At 35.5% G+C, this 16,519-nt stretch overlaps 1 protein-coding gene across 6 annotated transcripts in view; it reads right to left on the bottom strand.

The window, feature by feature from the left end:
* GALNT13 (polypeptide N-acetylgalactosaminyltransferase 13) overlaps positions 1-16,519 on the bottom strand; it is a 459,656-nt gene that overhangs the window by 393,359 nt on the left and 49,778 nt on the right. For all 6 annotated transcript variants that reach the window (XM_074336508.1, XM_074336499.1, XM_074336497.1 and 3 more), the window contains exon 3: positions 7,176-7,421. In XM_074336508.1, the coding sequence (XP_074192609.1) occupies positions 7,176-7,317 (142 nt within the window). In that variant the 5' untranslated portion in view covers positions 7,318-7,421. The remainder of the gene's footprint in view (positions 1-7,175; positions 7,422-16,519) is intronic.

The following is a 16,519-nucleotide window of genomic DNA, read 5'->3' as shown; positions in this document are numbered from 1 at the left end:
TTGGTCTTTGACCCTGGTTCCAAACACAGAGCTACTAAATCCCTTAGAATTTCATGTGTGACAAGAGGGTCTTCAGTTCAGATGAGGTAACTCTTAGTGGCCTTCTGATGGCTCCAGGATGGTGGCTGATCACCAGAGAGACCAAGTCATGACTAGAAGCTTGGAACTTTCAGCCCCACCTCAAGCTCCAGGAAGTGGAAGGGGTTGGAGATTGAGTTAATGATCGATCATGTCTATGTAATGAAGCCTCCATAAAAATCCCAAAAGTATGGGGTTCAGAAAGCTTCTGGGTTAATTAATGCATTTACATGACAAGAGGGTGGTGCTCCCCAACTTCCTGGGGACAGAAGCTCCTGCACTTGGGATCCTTATGGACCTCACCATATGTATCACTTCCTCTGACTGACTGTTCAATCATATTCTTACTATATCCTTTATAATAAACTGGAAAATATAAATGTGTCCCCAAATTCTGTGAATATTCTAGCAAAAATTAAGGAATCCACAGAGTAAGTCATGGGAACCATGATTTATAAGTGGTTGGTCAGAAGTACAGGTGAAAACCTGGTACTTGCAATTGGTGTCTGGAGTGAGCGCAGTCTTCTGGGGCTGAGCCCTTAACTCGTAGGATCTGATGCAAACGCCACGTAAATGGTGTCAGACTTGTAGGACACGCAACTGATGTCTCAGAGCATTGCTTGGCGTGGGGAAAACCCACATGTCCGGTGTTAGAAGTATTTGTGTGTATGACTAAAATAGAAACACAGAATTGTTTTCCAATTCATTTATTCTGACTCAGATTCCTCACATGTAAAAGAACAAGAAGAATAATACCCGCTTCACAGATTTTTGGGGAGGAACATTGACTGAGTTAACATTTGTAAACAATTAGAGTAGTTAACAGCTTATAATTATTGTTGCTATCATCATTGGCTAATGCACTTATCTTCATTTACATACAAGCAGCAATTTTTTTCTTAGATATTTTTCCTTTTTTCGACTTGGGTGGGGGAGAATTTCATTATTTCCCAAGTATGTGTAATATGTTCAAGATTCAGGATCAGGTAGAGAAAGGTAGGATCCTTCCTTTCTTAAATATCATAACTTTATATCCAGTCTGTCCTCTGTGATGACGAGAAGGCCCTTCTGTGGTTTCTAATCAGATCCCTTCCCATCATCAGACTACACCACTTCTCATATCAGACTGCACATTATCTGTGGACTGACCAAGAGCTAAACACTAAAAGAGTTCACTTTCCATAGCTTCACTGAAAAAAAAAAACAAACACAAAAAAACCTAGAAACATATAACTCTTCATTTGGAGACCCGCATAATTTTTTAAAACCATAACTCATTCAGTTCATTTTCTGGATGGCAACTGATGCCCAGAGAGATTAATTCACTTGCCCGAGGCACAGGTCCTCAGTGGGGAGCCAGGAGTAGGAGCAGATATTGCACAGCGCTCATGCAAATCTGCCACACAACCTCGTTTCCCCACTGTGTGTAAGTACCCTGCAGCAGTACTCGTCTGCTAAACACCTAGTCTCTCAAATAGCTGTTCTAACTCTTCCAACTTGGGAGTAGCAACACTTAGTATTCTATAACAGTTAGGAGTTAGAAATATTCTCCAATGTATTTTAGTTCTAGGTGGCCCCAGAGTGGCATAAAAGAGTCAACCTGCTCCTTTAACTAGTACTAATGTTATCAAAAAACAATCTTTAAGGAAATAGAAAAAGAAAAGGAATCATGGGTCTGTATTAGAATCTAATATTAGAGAATATCTATATGCTCCCATCAAGTCTTTGAAATAATCTTTTTTTTTTTTTTTTTTACAGCATCATTCCATAATTGATGTATAAAATTATAATGCTGACTGGCTAACAAAGATTCCATTATATTCCATAAACTCCATTTAATAGAGAAGAATGTAATCCACTCTAGATAAAAAGTGTTCATAAAAGTGATTGCTTTTAAATTTGATTATTTAAAGTTTAATAATGTAGCCAACTTCCAACTGAACAATTCCACTCAGTTGTCTAACAAGTGTCTCCAATTCAACAGGTCTAAAACACATTCAGTGTCCACCCACATATCATCTCCTACATTCTCTCCTCTTTCAGGAACTTGATTGAGTCAGATAATGCCCAGTAAGAAACCGGACACTTGTCCTTGACACTTCCCTCTCCTACACCCGTCAGAGACAGTCCAGCATCCAGCTGTCTTACTCCCATACCTCTAATACCTCTTTATTTCACCCACTCCTTTCATAGCTCACTGCCACTACTCTGCTTAAACAGGAATCACTTCCTACACAGAATTCAAGGAATGCTGCCACAGCTTCCTACCCAGCCTCCATGAATTGAATCCATTCTCATTGAAACCATAGTTATCTTTCTACAACACAACTGTGAACGTGTTTGCTCTGTCTTTTAAACCCATTTAGTGGCTTCCCAATTTTTAAATTCATTCAGTGGCGATTTTTCATTCTTTGAGTTATCAGTATTATGTAATAAACACATCAAACCCACATATAAAAACAAATCGAGGCCCCTAGTACTGCCCCATATTAAGTAAAAATATTTACCCCCATCCCATGTCCCTATATTCCTCCATGCATGACAATCAACATCTTAAATCCCATATCCATAGTTAGTCTTGCTTGCTTTATATAAAGTCTTATTGCATCTCTATATATTCCTAAAATGTATCTTTGTAAATTTTAGTCACTTTTAGCTTTTAAAACTGTATCCTGCTATATATCATCTTTGAGGGACATAAGGTTTATACTTATCTTACTATTATATCATCAATATTAATTCATATTGGTGCAAGTCGCTGTACTTCATTCTTTTTGACCACTACATGCTAATCCTTTATATTGATATATCACTATTCATTCATCAAGTTTTCTTTTGATGGACCTATGGGTTATTTTCTACTTTTATTTTTATGAGCCGGAGTGTTATGAAATATTTGTATATGTAGAAGAAATTGTCTTGAGTGTTGGGTCATACACAAATGTTCCGATTTCAGAAATAATGCCAAACTAACTGCTGTCTGAAGTTATAAAAATGTGGAGATGCAACATCTTTAACAATTGGTGTTTTTTAGCCTTTTTAATTTTGGCCAACTGAATGGATATAAATAAATATATAATTGTAGCCTCGATCTGCATTTCCCTGACCACAATTGATGTTAAATATTGTTTCATAAATTAGTTTACTATGTGTGTTCTCTTTTCAAGGAAGTATCTATTCATATCTGTTGTCCATTTTTTCCTATTGGACTATTTGGGCTTTTCTTATTAATAATAGGAGTTATTTATATACATTTGACAATAATCTCTCAGTTGCATGTTTATTAAACATACACAGTTTGAAATTTATGTTTTTTCTTTCTTTAAGGTGTATTTGAATGAACCAACTTTCTCAATTTTAATACAGTAAAATGCATCAATATTTTATTTTATGTTCAATGTTTTCCCTTGGTGTTTTAGAATTTTTTTTTAATTCAAAGTCTTATAGATACCTAATTTCTTTTTTTATTAAAGTTTATTGAGGTAACAATGGTTAGTAAAGTTACATAGGTTTCAAGTGTACAATTCTGTAATACGTCATCTATATATCACATTGTGTGCTTGCTACAAGTTTTAGTTTTGTTTTTGACATTAATACATCCAAAGTTGATCTTGGTTTGGGACATGAGACAGACATCCCATTTCATTCGTTTTCCACATGGATTACCATTTTATTTTCAGCTCCATTTACTGAACAACCCTTCTTTCCCTCACTGCTGTGCAGTGCTTCCTCTGTCATATACTGAATGTTCCAAACACGTGTGAGTCTACTTCTGGGGTCTGCGTTCTGCTTCACTGGGCAATCTGTCTACCCTTTGCATCCCTTTGTGGCAACACTACAGTCTTAATTACTCTAATTTTATCTATATTTTTCTCCTGCAGAAGTATCCTGGGCATTCTGTCATCTTATAATTTCATAAAAGTTATAGTATTTTCTTCGTTGACTAGTCATTTCCTACTTTAATGTTTTAGACTTCAGCTTAAATGCCACAGCCTTTGTGAAATATTATTTAATACTCTAGATCCATTTTCCTCTACTCAGAGCATCCCTCTCCTCATCCTAAGACCCATTATATCCATTATGCTTGGAATCATTTCTAAATTACATTCTTATACAGAGAGACAAAGAGAGAAAGAGAGAGAGAAATGTTTACTTTGTTATTGACTATGAGTTCATGACAGTTGGTACCTCAGTTTCCTTATATCTCCATCCAGGTATTACTATGTAATAGTCACTTAACAAATAATTTTTTTAAGAGTTACTTTCTCCTTTGAGGTCTCATCCAGAATAACTCCTCCTCCTTGCCCCTTGCTGTGGACCCCATTCATGCTGGACAGCAGAGCCTGGTAGAGCCTCATTCAAACCTTTCAGGCACATGCTCACATTTAACAGATATTGATAAAGGATTACTGTCGGCCAATACTCCATTGAGGGGTGTGTGCACATCATCTCATTTAATTCTCAAACAACCTTGTGAAGCAGGATTTCTTGCCTCTAAGTCTCTCATTTTAAGTGAGAACACTAAGATTTGGTTCAGGAATTTGCCAAAAGTCACATAGCTAGTTCAGGGGGTCAGAGGCAAGAACAAGGTTGCTCAACAAAGCCTGGAATTTTAACTTTGTAGTAATCTTGTTATGCCAGCTGTGACACAGATATCTTTATGCTTATGCTTAGGATTTGTTTTTCTTTGCCCATTACCTGGCAAACACGTTGTGTTTTTTTTTTAATTGAGATATAATTGATGCACTACATTGTATAACTTTAAGGTATACAACATGTTGATTTTTATTTTATTTTATTTTATTATGGTCAACATGTTGATTCGATAGGCACCTAAATAATTGTAGATTTGATGAACAAATTAATGAACATTTCTTAAAAATTAATTCAGAGTTATGCTAATATTAAGTATTAAAAGTTGTTTAAAATTTAGAACTAGAAGTGATCTTAGAAACCACCCAGTCCAAACCGTGGGTTTTAATAATGGAGACACAAAGGTCCAGAAAGATCAACTGTCTTTTTTTAAAGTCAAAAGGGCTGTTTTTAGTATATTTAGAAAAAAAAACTTTCAGTCAGCTGAGTTTTGCACAGCATCATGTGCCTGTTAATAAAAGATATTTAAATGTGTGCCACAAATTCTTAAATGAAATAATATTCTGAAATAATAAGTAAAGATAGAAAATAAAATTAAACCCCTAAAGTCTATTTTACTTATTCAAGACAAACATTAATGTACAATATTAAACGAGTCTTAAGAATAAAGACAATATAGTTTAATTTATAAGTTAAGTACAAGGACAAATTACTGTTTTTGCCTTGCATCACTAAACTTGACATTTTTAGATTTAAGACTGAGCATTAAGGACTTAAATCAGCAAAATTGTACTTTTTTGTTACTTGTAGAAAAAAGGCTGGTGCAATTTTGCTGAATCAGATTATAACATTTTGTGTGTGTGTGTGTGTGTGTGTGTGTGTGTGTGTGTGACCAATCTAGATGACTCCATTCAACAAATGACAAAGTGATCATTGAGAACTGATGTGATCCATCAAAACACATTTCCACTGTCAGCCAAGTAGCAGCTCAACTGATTCTAACAAAGAAGAAGACACGACTGATTTATTCTGGGATTTTAACTGACGATCAGCAAATCAATCTCCATGTTCATTTATCAAAAGCTGATGGATTCATAATGTTCTTCTCTTTGAATAGTTCTAGTATAAAGGTATAAAAAATGCACACAAACTACCTAAATGGATCTTGGCTCATTCACTTCCAAAGTATTTTTTCTCAACCTTTGTACTAGTTAAAAGCTACAGTGAGAAAGTTAGACTCATTTTGAAAACAGGAAGATAACCAGAATTTCTCAAATTGAGCAAGAGCAGGATTGCAATCTAAAGCAAACTCAAGATGTCCAAAATTGTGTTTTAATAAAAATTAATTTTTGGAAATACTCTTCTGTTTCCCTGAACCCCAAACAAGCAGATAGTAACAATGAAATTCTGTTTAGTACCACATTTTGATTAATAACTAACTTCAGAAATATATATAACACTAAAAGCAGATTAAATTCATTATATAAATGCAAATCTCAAGTCAGTAATTTAGAACCACTCTTTCCAAAGGTACAAATGGTTCAACTGGGACTCAAAGTTTACCTTTTGTTATATTTATGAAGAAAGATTTTGCTAAGCAGAGAATTAATGTTAACTAGATTTCAAGAAAAAAAATGTTTAATTCAATGAGACTAAAACTAAATTTAAGCACCTTTAAGTATTTTAGAAGTACTCATTTACTAGGAATATTTCAAAAGTCTACTTACAGATCTAGAAGTCAACAAAAAGCATAAAGAAAATTATTTGGAATAACTACAGGAAAATAATCTCTATGACTTCACTTAATAAACCCCCATTTATATAATACATATCACTTTGACTCTTTAGAATTCACTCTTATCTAGTCATTGAAACTGGTATTTAAAGAGGTAAATATTGAGTTAAAGTGACCTTATAATATACTTGAAATTATCTTTTGCCCTTAACATATGGCAACAATCTGATGGCCCACAGGCTGAATTTAGCCACCATCTGTTTGGTTTAAAAAAGTGTTTGTTTGTTTGTTTTATTGTTTTTGCGAGGGTCTTCGGGGGTATGATGTGCAATTGTATTTTGCTATAGTGTCCACCGTCTCCCTTTAGGAGACATACATTCCTAAAGGGACATACACTCCCTTTCCTGTGTATGTCATGTGCTTCGTCCCTAAGGGCTTTTTGCTTCTGGAGGCTTAAGTTTAAAATCTTGTCCAATTTGAATATTCTCTAAATTCTTCTTCCCATATAGTCACAAAACATAGGAATTTTAGAATTGGAAGGTACCTTAGAAGTTAGCTCACTCTTCTAATTTCTTCCTACAAGATACTGAAGTCAAGAAAAGTATAGTAGCTTTCCCTTGGTTAAGTGTACATTAATAGTTCTGCCAAAATGCTCTTCTAACTCAAAAAGTTAAAAAAAAAAAAGCCTTGTGTTGGAGTTTCTTGCTTTGTCATGAGTCACCACCCTTCTCATCTGTTCAAAAGTAACATTTACTTCATAAGCACTTACCCCTGAGAGCAGGTAGCAGGGATCTCTCCTTCTTGTCATCACACTTGTTGCATTCACTGAAGTACAGTAGTAAGAACACATCAACCAGAACCCACATCAGCGAAGTGGCTAGAACCACCTTGCAGTAAACAAATCTCCTCATGTCTTTCCTTGATTTCTAGTTAACACATAGATCGAAGACAGATGCTACTATAATAAATCCAAGCCACAGGGGTGAACTCCAGGATAAGAGTAGAATGCATCCCACTGCATTTAAAAAAAAAAAAAAAAAGGAGAAGAAAAGAAGAAAAAGAAAAGAAGATTCCATTACTACAGAGTTTGTTTTGTATAAAGAAGCTTTAACATATAACTTACATAATGTTCCCATATATATCAGCACCCAGCCTTCAAATTCAGAATTAAAAGTGCAAACAAATGAAAATTGTAAGCAAGCCAGATGGCTAAAATTTGAACCACTAAACCCAAATCAGCCACTACTCTGCTGGAGCCTTGACAAATATTTCTTCAAGTTGTACTGTCCTGTCATAACGTTCTATACAGCACCTGAATTTACCCTGCTTCAGCACTTTCGAGGAGCCAATACTGCTGAAATAGAAATCATCCTGGGATACAATATATTCTAGAAAACGAGAATAATAGGGCCAAACCTAAAGATTTGCTGTGAGGACTAAATATGATGGTAATGCTTATCAACCACCTCGGAGAACACAAAGTTATTAATATTAAGCTACAGAAAAAAAATCTCAGATTCTGAAAAAATGCAATTATATGAAATAAGTCATCAATTGTTAAGCTTTAAAAACTCCTTCTGGTCTACACAGAAAGAGATGTTTATTTTAGAATGGACAGCATACATTAAAAAATTATCAGAGGAGAAATAACATACTAGTGTAAAGTGATATAGAATAACTAAAGTAAGAATTCTAAAAGGCATAACAAAGACATGCACACAATTATTGAAAGATGTTCAAAGTAAGTGTAGGACTAACACCATATACATACTGGTTTTATTTACACTACACAGAAAAATAAGGACCTGGTTAACTCATTTCTATCTGTACAGTAAATACATCAAACCAAAAATATTTTCATATCATTTGCTACATTTAAAATAATATCAACTGAAGTATAAATTTGTTGATGTGAATAAGTATTAATAACAGTTTTGACAGATATTCAGGGAGAATAGCTATTAAATACAGAGGTACTTAAAATATTTCATAAACATTTGTCTCAAAATAAAAACATCAAAGCACAATTTGCTGAGGCAGAAGCTCTTTAAATTAATGGCAGCTGACTTTACATTATAAATCAACAAAAATGCTCTTGCCTTATTACAGCCTATCCAGACTGGTAACAAATTCAAAATTTACATAAAATGACACCTTAAAAATTATTATAAGAGTCTACTTTCTATATCTACACATAATTTACATTTATTCTGCATATATTTTTTTTTAGAAAAGAAACAAACTGTGCAAATTTAAGAAATTTGGGGTTTGTTTGTTATTTTTCTTGGAAAAAATGCTATGCTTATTATCTATTTCATTTTGACTTCATGTTCTGTAAAAATACAGCTAACCATCAGAACTCAGCCTCTAAATCTGATAATAAGAGAACGATTCCTCTATGTACATTTCCTCTTATTTTGTGTATGCTTACTGAATACGAGATATGAAAGCTATCAAATGTTCTGTCTTTTTTTGGTCCTAAAATGGTATAAGTCTCTTCAGTTTATTGTAGAAAAAAGTTCCATGGAAAAGTATATATAAGACTGATGGTTACCAAATGGCCATTCCCAGATTTAAAAGGAATACCTTATAATAAAACATTTTACAATATAGGATCTATATATTACATGAAATATTTTATTATAATAAAGACACAAACAACACCATCCCTACCTATGTCATAAAATGAAAAGATGACTTTAGGTAGACAAGATTTGCTTCTCTGTGCTTCACTGCCTTTACTTACAACGTATTTTCTACCCTATTCAACTCACAAAATATTGTGAGGCTTAAGCAGGATAAAGAATGAGGACATTTTAAAATGAAAATATGAAGAATAATATTATAATAGAAAATCTGAAATCACGTAATATTAAATATTAAAATGTCTAAGATTAGTCATTTCCTAATAGCCTAAGAGTTAAGGTTACTGAGAATTTAATTTTAACTTTAGTTATAATTAAAAGGGAAAATAATATCTTATTGCCACTCCAAGCATTATTCAAATTACTCTAATTTCATAGCCTGCTAGATCTATACATCAAGACATTAGCACTGAGAGAAGTGGAACTTTAGTATTTTATGGGATATAATTAAGTTGCTGTTTAAATTTTTGTTAATTTATGGAATAGTCTTTTCTTATACATTTGAAGTTTTAATTCTGTCTCTAACTCGAAAATATACTTAATGTTATCATTGACAAGGGTCTTATCTACTGGCACTTATAAAATAGTAATCTCATATGTTGTCTTCCAATACTTTTCGCATAAGAACAAAACTGGTTGAGCAAAAGGATGGTACAGTATACCCAGTCACACTAATCAATACAAGCACAGTTGGTGGCCCAGGTTTATTTAAGAAAATCAGCATCTGTATTATGTTTTTATTCCAATAAGCCCCTATTTATTTGCAAATACTGTTCTGTTTCTCCAACCAGTCCAAGTTCTGCAACATTCCTGGCTTGCCAAACCCATGTGGAGCATGACCAACTCTGCATAAACTACAGACAGGCTCTTCTATCCAAAAATACAACCTCCTTTTTCCTTCTCTGATTATCTCAAAATCTTTTGAGTACAGTTATTTCCCTCTTTAAAAAATATTTCTCTACATAGGAAAACTTCAAGAGTTAGAAAACTATCAAGTACCATATTGCTAGTCAGACTGCCTTTCCTTTTCTTCCTGCCTACAAAACAGTGGATCAGCCAAATATTCTATGAGATATTACAAGATTTTGTTTTAAAATATACACCATTTTTCCTATCTTTATCAAAATCAATTTCAAATATAAAAAAAAAATCTAGATAAAGCTTAGAAGTTTGGTAATTACGTTATGCAAATAAGACATTTTTTGTTTTTAATTAGGAAGTTATCCCTTACTCGAGGAGTTAGTTGCCATTAGACTCATTTTTATCTCATCGTATATTTTCTCTTGCAGAAAATTGCATAATAGGTGCAAATTTATTCAATCTATTTTATGAGGCTGTATTGAGGCTGCCAAAGGATCCTGGAAACTAGCGTACAAGTAAGACTGCTGGTAAGTGATCCCAGAAATTTCAGGCACCCAACACATTTTAAATGTTTTAAATAGCTATGCAGGAGATTTTGTGAACTGGTGACTGGACAATTTTTCAGAGTTTGATTTATAGACTGATAAATTTAGTGGGTGAGCACTGAAAAAATACCTTAAATTAGCTACTGGCTTTATAGACAGGAAGACTGATCTTTGTATGAAGGAAGATGTAAAATGAAGGTGAACTAAAAGAAGATACCCACAACGTAAATCAATGTAAAATCCTGTAAAAAAAAAAAAAAAATCACTGTAAAAACCACACCACAACTAAAAGATACACTAAGAGACAAGGAAGCAGACACAGATAATGCTAAATAAATGTCTTATGTGGAAAAATGGTGGGATAGAAGCAAAAAAAAAAAAAAAGAAAAGAAAAGAAATGACAAAAGAAAAATGCCCTTATGTGTATTTAAACTAAGAAAAATTTAAATATTCATAACACAAGAATTGAAGCAAGCTAGCTTAAAACCTAGAAATATATATTTTAGAGTTAATGTCATGATTTTAATCTGGGTTTCAAAACTCACTAATTGTGTGGCTTAATTCGAGTTACTTAATGATTTGATCCATGCCTCCTTTTTCCTATTCACCAAATGTGAACAATAGTAGCTACCTTAAAAGGCTATGATAAGGGGCTGGCCCGGTGGCTCAGGCGGTTAGAGCTCCATGCTCCTAATTCCAAAGGCTGCCAGTTCGATTCCCACATGGGCCAGTGGGCTCTCAACCACAAGGTTGCCAGTTCTAGTCCTCAACTCCCGCAACGGATGGTGGGCTCCACCCCCTGCAACTAAGATTGAACATGGCACCTTGAGTTGAGCTGCCGCTAAGCTCCCGGATGGCTCAGTTGGTTGGAGCACGGGCTCTCAACCACAAGGTTGCCGGTTTGACTCCCACAAGGAATGGTGGGCTGCGCCCCCTGCAACTAGCAAGGGCAACTGGAACTGGAGCTGAGCTGTACCCTCCACAACTAAGACTGAAAGGACAACAACTTGACTTGGAAGAAAAAAAAAAAAGGCTATGGTAAGCATTGAATTAATTAATTAATACACATAAAGCTCTTATAACAGTGCCTGACATATATACAGTAGCTATTATTAGTAGTAACAGTAATATTGTTATCATCATGAACATCACTGAAAGAACAAGAAGTCTCCCCGCCGATCCTAGAGGCAGTGTACATTCAGTATGAGTGTATTCAGGGGGTCAGGAGACAAGATGAGCATCACAAACGTATTTAATATTTACAAATAGTCTTAATATTAAATCACAAATATATTTAATATTGAGTATATTTAATATTAATATTTGGAGCACTACAAATATATTTTATATATAATCATCCCAAGTATAGTTAATGTAATTTCTAATGGGGTATGAGATAAACAGCATATTGCAATTGTCAAAACTCATTGAACTGTATATTTAAGATCTGTGCAAATTTCATTTTGTATAAATTATACCTCACTTTCTAAGGTAAAATTAAAATGTTTATGTACCTCTCATATGATCCACTGAATTGACTTTTGATTAATTAAAGGAATCATAGGCACAATTGCATCATATAAGAGGGTTTCCACTTAATACCTTTTTGATCTCATCTACTGTCTTTCTTCATGGCAGTGTCTTGAGTCTCCTGGCTGTTCCTTAAATAGACCAACCATTACCTTGCCTCAGGGCATTACATAGGCTGTTTTCTCTGTCCGCTGATATAGCCGTGGCTCCCTACTCTTACTTCCTCCAAATAGCACTTCTTTCCTGCTTAAATGTCAAATCATGGAGCACTTTCCTATCTACCTATATAAAATAACACATTCTGTATTTCCTTACCTCACTTTAATCTTCTTCTCTATACCTACTACCCACCCCCCAATATACTAAAAAGTTAATTGGGTTTTTATTTGTTATTTGTCCCTCTTTCTTAAATAGTAAGCTATATGAGAACGGAGTTTCACATCTATTACATATGCCCACTCTCACGCCAATATATTTAAGTTTTAAAACTCCAGCACTGGTTGTTATGGGCTAAATTGTGTCCTCCTCAAAACAAAACAAAACAAAATAAAACAAAAAATCTGTATGTGAAGTCTAATCCGCAGTATTTTAGAATGTGACTGTGTTTGGAGATAGGGCCCTTAAAGAGATACTTAAGGTAAACTGAGGTTGTATGGGTGGGCCTTAATCCAATATGGCTGGTGTCCTTATAAGAAGAGGTGTTTAGGACACACACACAGGTACACACAGAGGAAAGACTATGTAAATACAGGGAAGGTGACCATCTATATGCCACAGAGAGAGGCATCAGAACAAAACCAATTCTACTGACACATTAATTTTGGACTTCTAAAATCTGTGAGAAAATACATTTTTGTTGTTTACGCCACCCATTCTGTGATACTTTGTTAGGGCAGCCTTAGCAAATTAACATACTGGCCAAATCCAACTTTCCCCTGCTTCACTCCTACATGGAAACAGATGAACATGGCTGAAAAGAAAGCCCCCAAATATGCTTCCTGTTCTCATTTTAAATCTATAAACTCACACTATAAGCACACTTTCAGTGCTTCACAGTACTCTGCAACCCTTCCTAGTCAAATCAATCTCCATCCCTCAGAAAACTTTGCATCTTGGTTACCGTCCTCATACTGCCATCTGCATGCTTTTTCCTCTCAGCTCACCACTTCTACATTTGTGTGTTCTGTGCCATTGAGTCCCCTCCCACTACAGGTGACCCTATGAACGAGAAGTGACCACAGTGTCCTGTCAACAGCCCTGCTCAGCTCCTGCAGACTCATGCCTACCACTTCTTTTATGCTGTCAATCATCTCATATTTGGTCTTCTTCTTTTCCTGTCACATTCTATGTTTCCCAGCATCACTGTCTTTTCCAAGGAACTCTGACTCCTCATGATGTGCTTCAAGTAGGACAACTTCATTTTTGCCTCCAACAGTATTTCAGGCTTAATTTGCGCTAGCACCCAATTTTTCATCTTCTAAATTTAGCAGAAACGATTATACGCAATCCAAAGAGAATTTTGCACATTGCCATGTTGAATGTTATCAACTTGATTTTTATATTTACACCCCTAAATCTGCAAGTCCAAGTGCTACAACATATGCACTAACTCCTTTTAGGAGTGCAATACCCTCTGCTCTCACATGTTCATGGATTATACGGATGCACTTATCTCTTGGCATCAGTTTTTCTTCTCTAATAAGTCATTGCTCTAAACACAAAGATGTTATATGAATAATCATCTTAAAATAAACTAATGTGATCCCACATCCCTCTTCAGCTATCCCACTAGGTCTCTCCTCACCTTTAAAGCAAAAGTTCTGTGAAGATTTATGTACAACCACTGTCTAGACACCCCATACTCCTATCCTCCAATTCACTCTTAAGTCCAACGGACTTTAGCCCCTGCCATTATATGGAAACCTTATTTGATATGGTCATGGGAAAATCGAATAGTCTATGTTCAAGCATTATCTTACATACCTCCAAAGTAGCATTTGACATAGCTTAGCCATAAAGCCTTGCACTTGTTTCTATCAGCTCTTTTCTTTCACATCCTTTATTTGATCTTACAGCAAAGTCTGCTGGCTCTACCTTCAGATTTGAGCCACTGGTCACCAATTCCACTGATACCACTGTAATCCAAGCCCCCATCACCAACTACCTTGACGTACTGCCTTAATTTCTTCAAAAAAAAACATACAGCATTATTGACATATACATTACATACCATACAATTCACCCATTAAAAGTATATATGCAACGAATGGCTTGTAGTATAGTCACAGAGTTATGTATCCATCCCCGCAATTAATTTTAGACCACTTTCATTACCTCAAAGGAAAACAGCTCCCCTTTGCTATAACCTCCCAATCCTTCTATTGCCCCTAGCCCTAGGTAACCACTAACCTAAACACTTCACATAAGTGAAATCATGTAATACATGGCCCTTTGGGACTGTCTTCTTCACTTACAATAACGTTTTCAATATTTGTCCATGTTCCAGCACATGCCAGTACTTAATTTCCTTTTCTTGCCAAATAATAATTAATTGTACAGATACGAGGCCTGACAATTAAGTTCACAAACTTGTTGCAACAATGTTGCTAACCTTTTTTGATATCAGAGGGATTATTCATTATGAATTTGTACCAACTGGAAAAACAGTTAACCAAGTTTATTATTTGGAAGTGCTGAAAAGGCTGCATAAAAAAGACAACCTGAACTTTTCACCAACAATTCATGGCTCTTACATCACGACAATGCACCAGCTCACACAGCACTGTCTGTGAGGGAGTTTTTAGCCAGTAAACAAATAACTGTATTGGAATAACTCCCCTTATCACTTGATCTGGCCCCAACTGACTTCTTTCTTTCCCCAAAGAGAAAGGAAATATTGAAAGGAAGACATTTTGATGACATTCAGGACATCAAGGGTAATAAGATGACAGGTCTGTTGGCCATTCCAGAAAAAGAGTTCCAAAATTGCTTTGAAGGGTGGACTAGGTGCTGGTATCAGTGCATAGCTTCCCAAGGGGAGTACTTCGAAGGTGACTGTAGTGATATTCAGCAATGAGGCATGTAGCACTTTTTCTATGATGAGTTCGTAAACTTAGTTGTCTTACCTCATATGTGGTTCAGAAGTTAAGGAGGAGGTGGAGGAGTAGGGCTCCTACCTACAGCTCTATTTGAGTATGGTTCTCTTTGTTACAGGCACCCAAGTCATCATCCTACATGGTCTCAGGTTACAGTGCCGTTGTTCTTGTCCAATCAACCACATCTGGCCATACCACTAAGGCCCATGAAATTAAAGTGGATCACATCTTCTGTTTTCCAGATGATCTACAGTTTGATGATGGCATGCCTTTTGTCACAAAGGTCACTCGACAATGGAATGACAGTCAAGGTTTTAGACAGATTTTCCATACTCCATACCATTCGAAGTATGTTTTTGTTGTTGTTGTTGTTTTTGTTTTGTTTTTCAATTGAATGTTGGAATGACCTCCTTAAAAACTGACTGTAAAAGATATCTGACCAACCTTCTAATCACTTCGTGGTCTACCACTTGAGCAAGACAACTGACTCGCCAAATTTAGCCCTCCCCCTAAAAACATTAAAACATTCATCTTCTCTTGGCCATCTACTGAGTAATGATCAGAAATAAATGGGTGGGGGATTACATAAAACTATTTTTAAAATATGGGATCCCTCCCTGTCCATTCCTGGACATAGCACATTTTTCCATCCCCTAACATTGAGCCCAAGACAGATGGTTGGTATTCCTCCAGGTGACAGATAGCCAAGAGGTGGCCTAGAGTGTACAAACATACTTGGATTCTAACTCAGGTGCTTGGATTCTCTTGTTGAACTGGCATGGTCCTAGACCATGAGGTTAATAAACTCTTGGCTATGTATGCTGCTAACCAAATCCCCTGACAATGGCCCATATAGGCCAACATAGGAGCTATCTTTAAATTTAGTGAAAATGCCCTTGCCCTTGTCCCATTCACATCTAATCCTTCTATATGAAAGGTATGGGTCAGAGAAAGATAATAGAAAAAATAAAAAGAGGTTACGTTATATTTACTGAGCTGGGAAACACCAAATTTCATGGCTATGAGGGAGAGTAACAATTCTTACATCTGGTGAGGAACCATATTGTATCCCACGAGGTGAAGGGATGGGGCAGAGTCAATTCATGTTCTCTCGGTTACCTAGATTCAGCATCAGCGCGTAGCCGAGTAATCAGATGACTTGGGTGAATGGTACAGCTTCTCCAGCTGGCAATCTGACTGCTGTTTTGTCTGTTGCCTAAACTTGATAACCTATGAGGAGTAGAAGTGATTTATAGCCCTCTGTAGGTTTGAATTTTTAATAGAAGCATGTATTACTTTCAGACTAAAACTATTATCTTAATTATAAAAAGTGAAGTATTTCTTTCATTTATCCTACAGAAGCAACTGGGTGTCTGTATAGATGCCAACACCATGCTAGTCACTAAAGATAAAACACATAAACACAGAATCCCTGCC

This window comes from Rhinolophus sinicus, linkage group LG01 (genome assembly GCF_036562045.2).
Source record: "Rhinolophus sinicus isolate RSC01 linkage group LG01, ASM3656204v1, whole genome shotgun sequence".
Lineage (NCBI taxonomy): Eukaryota > Metazoa > Chordata > Mammalia > Chiroptera > Rhinolophidae > Rhinolophus > Rhinolophus sinicus.
This window is presented reverse-complemented; position numbering and strand designations above follow the sequence as displayed.